At 40.4% G+C, this 3,358-nt stretch overlaps 2 protein-coding genes across 3 annotated transcripts; one reads left to right on the forward strand and one right to left on the reverse strand.

The window, feature by feature from the left end:
* The first annotated feature begins 346 nt into the window (after positions 1 to 346).
* Positions 347 to 1,831, forward strand: LOC122013825 (transcription factor MYB60-like). 2 transcript variants are annotated; one of them, XM_042570055.1, is made up of 4 exons: positions 347 to 516; positions 593 to 739; positions 828 to 957; positions 1,039 to 1,831. In XM_042570055.1, exons 2-4 carry the CDS (start codon positions 607 to 609, stop codon positions 1,541 to 1,543), a joined length of 768 nt encoding a protein of 255 aa, XP_042425989.1. In that variant the 5' UTR covers positions 347 to 516; positions 593 to 606; the 3' UTR covers positions 1,544 to 1,831. The 2 variants fall into 2 exon arrangements, with proteins under 2 accessions (XP_042425989.1, XP_042425985.1); XM_042570051.1 differs by lacking the exon at positions 347 to 516 and having other exon boundaries at positions 556 to 739.
* An 835-nt stretch (positions 1,832 to 2,666) lies between these two features.
* On the reverse strand, positions 2,667 to 3,358 carry LOC122013840 (gibberellin-regulated protein 6-like). Its single transcript, XM_042570063.1, has 2 exons — positions 3,118 to 3,358; positions 2,667 to 3,018 (listed from the first exon to the last, which is right to left on the reverse strand). Exons 1-2 carry the CDS (start codon positions 3,284 to 3,286, stop codon positions 2,837 to 2,839), a joined length of 351 nt encoding a protein of 116 aa, XP_042425997.1. The 5' UTR covers positions 3,287 to 3,358; the 3' UTR covers positions 2,667 to 2,836.

Raw genomic sequence — 3,358 nt, forward strand, 5'->3', positions numbered from 1 at the left:
GGGATTTCGATCGCAATAGGGCAAGAGCAAGAGAAGCCAAGAAAATGACCCAAAGAAAGCTCATTTAGAACCCACATTTACTTGCCAAGATGTCTTTTTAGAAGCACATGACCCTATCCTGAGTTGCCTACTTTCCTTTCCACAAACTTCTTAAGATATCCATTTACCATTGTTCGATTGCTCGATTTGTAATTTTTAAAATCGAAACCAAACCGACACTCAGTCCTTGATGCAATCTCCTTGTTAGTGTGCCAACCATTCTTGTTTATCAGAGACTGGTTAAACAAAGATTGTTCTTGGAGAAATAAGAGACTAACCAACATCATTAATTGGGAGGTCCTCTCAATCCACAAAGTGGAGATCAAGAAGATCAACTTTGGCTTTCTCTTTAATTAATGGCAGACCTTGCTGATTCATGTGACACTGCAATCTGACTTTGCTCAAAGAAAGAAAGAAACAAAGAAAATCAAAAACAAAAACACAAGAGTAAATGAGTCAGAGAGGTAGACGATACTGGTAAATGAGTCCTTGATTATCCACAAGTCTTCTTATATATATGTGCACTTTACACTCTCTGTGATTGATCATACAGCAAGCTTGACAGCCATGGGAAGGTCTCTGTGCTGTGACAAGGTTGGCATCAAGAAGGGCCCTTGGACTCCTGAAGAAGACATCGTTCTGGTGTCCTACATCCAAAAGCATGGCCCTGGCAATTGGAGATCAGTTCCTACTAACACCGGTGCATCTTCGATTTCAATTGTGAATTGAATGCTTTTTGTTTTAGTTATTGTTCATGCACCTTTGTGAATTGTGATCTTGGGGTTTAGGCTTGATGAGATGCAGCAAGAGTTGCAGATTGAGGTGGACGAATTATCTCCGACCGGGAATTAAGCGCGGAAACTTCACCCCTCATGAAGAAGGATTGATCATTCATCTTCAGTCGATGCTTGGCAATAAGTAAGTAAATCCCTTTCTGTTAGTTTGAATTCATGTAGAGGTTCTGATTTATACTTGTTCAATGGCTATCTGTTACTGCAGATGGGCAGCCATAGCTTCGTATCTTCCTCAAAGAACCGACAACGATATCAAGAACTACTGGAACACGCACCTAAAGAAGAAGGTCGAGAAGAACCAAGTCGGAAATGCGTCCATAGCCTACAACATTGATGGAGCTAGAAATTCTCATGTGTCTATGCTCCCCATCTCAAACTGTGGCTCCTCGACTTATGCTTCAAACATGGAGAACATCTCGGGGCTTCTCCAGCGGTGGACGCGGTCCTCCCAAAAGAAGACCGATCCCGCACAAAATCAAGATTTGAAGTGCCATGGCTTCCAGGATGATCAAGGGAATTGCGATACCGTGTCTGATAGAGAAGTTGGAACATCGGTCCCGTTCGAGGTAGAATCCCCCTCAGAGGCCAGACTCTGTGGAGCTCAACACCATTCTCTTACAGTGCTAGAGAATTGGCTACTCGACGAGGCTGTAGGCATTGTAGATGTCACAGGTATATCGACCGGTCTTTGCCCCGATGGAGTGTACTAATTTGCCAATGATACAGAAGAAAGATCAAAGTGCTAGAAATGTCCAAGCTTTGATATTGCCTCAATGTGCTAGATAATCTCAAAACGAGTTGAATTATTCGGCTACTTTATGTAAGAATTAAGGCATGCATGTCATTCTTGAAAATGTTCATTGTCTGTTGAGGACTGAAATGGTGACTGCAAAGCTTACGACAATGTGATTAGATTGAGCAGTGGCATGGACCAATCTGCCCTAAACCAGAAGGGCACCATTAATGACCTTGAGCCCAGAAGGGGAAAACTGAAAGAAACTTTTCTTGAGAAATTTAATAGGACAGCTTGAATCACAGCCAAAAAAAAACTCATCATGTGAAAGCTTGTGGTCTTTTTCAGTAATTTAGGGGTATATTACACTCAGAAACTTGCTCCTTTGTTTTTCTTTCATAAATGCTTCAAATTTATTAAAAAATAATGGAGACAGAAATAAGCAATCAAAAGTCAGGACAGAGCATGTGCAACCAAGTTTCAAAAAGGAAGCTTTCTTAATTAAGTTTCAGCTATCTTATTCATTAAAACTTTTCCATGTTTCATTTTTTTTAAAAAAAAAATTATCAGATTTATAGAAGCTTAAGCTTTTAACCATCCATTTCAATGTCCAGACTTCATTTTCTGGCTGTGGTAATGTTATCAGACAGACCAATTAAAGATCAGTAAGTTCAGTAATATCTAGGAACATAAAAGCCTAGAGTTATTGCTGTTCCTATTGTTACTATACATTTTCTTTTTGTATTTATTTTGTGTACAGACAGTAATGTGGTATTATTCCTCACTCCTTGCTTGTTCCATTCCTAAATTTTGCCATGCTGCAGGGAAAGTTTATCTGCAGTTTTGCAAATGGAGATTCAGTTACAGCTCTGTTTCAAAGCAAAATTCAGGAGAGGATCTCAAATTCAAGGTTTAATTACCAACTGGATAATCTTACAAACATTGAGTTTGGTCTTATGTAAGCTTGCTCAATTCTAGCAAAATGTGAGATATTAAACTTTCTAGAATAAGTTTTGTATCTTCTTGAGCTTGAAATAAGTTGATCATTCTTCCACCAACCTTGTTTTCTGAAAAATCTGACTATTTATTTTAACACCTTCTGAAAACAAGTCTATTAACCATTAGCTGATGAACTAAATGATAACATCAGTTTCCTACAAAGCATGCAAAACACAAAAACACTCAGCAGCTTCGCCATCATCACCTCTGACAAACTAATCCACCAACAGAAGCTAAACAAAACAAACATTTAGGTTGCAGGACCAAGAATCTAAGGACACTTCGGGCCACCTCTCTTGGTTTTCCAGTTATTGTAGCAGGAACAAACCTGCTTGTTGCCATAAAACCCTGGAGGCACACACAGGCACTTCCTGCAACACTTTTGACAGAAGAACATGCATGGCTTGTGGTACTGCGTCTTGGAACACCTCCTTGTGCACTCCCCGGGGCATTCTATTCGATACCAATCATCCCCCACCCCCGAACGAATCAGTAAACAAATAACCGGAAAAACAAAACAAATCAAAGAAAACAACATCATGACGATCTTACGGTAGGTTGTCAAGCTTCCAGGGCCATATTTGCTCTGCAGATTGCTCCGGTACAGCCCATTCTGCAGTTTCTCCGACGTCAAAGGGAATGCACTTTTAGAAGGGTTGGCTCGAGAGGAGGGCGAAGAGATTAGGACAAGGAGCAGGAGGAGAAGTGAGAGCCTCGCCATTGAATTGGAGAAGACTAAAGTGGAAGGAAGGGGGTAGATGTACAACTACAAAAGAGAGGGAGATTGTTTGGA

Source organism: Zingiber officinale, chromosome 1A (assembly GCF_018446385.1).
Source record: "Zingiber officinale cultivar Zhangliang chromosome 1A, Zo_v1.1, whole genome shotgun sequence".
NCBI classification, from domain to species: domain Eukaryota; kingdom Viridiplantae; phylum Streptophyta; class Magnoliopsida; order Zingiberales; family Zingiberaceae; genus Zingiber; species Zingiber officinale.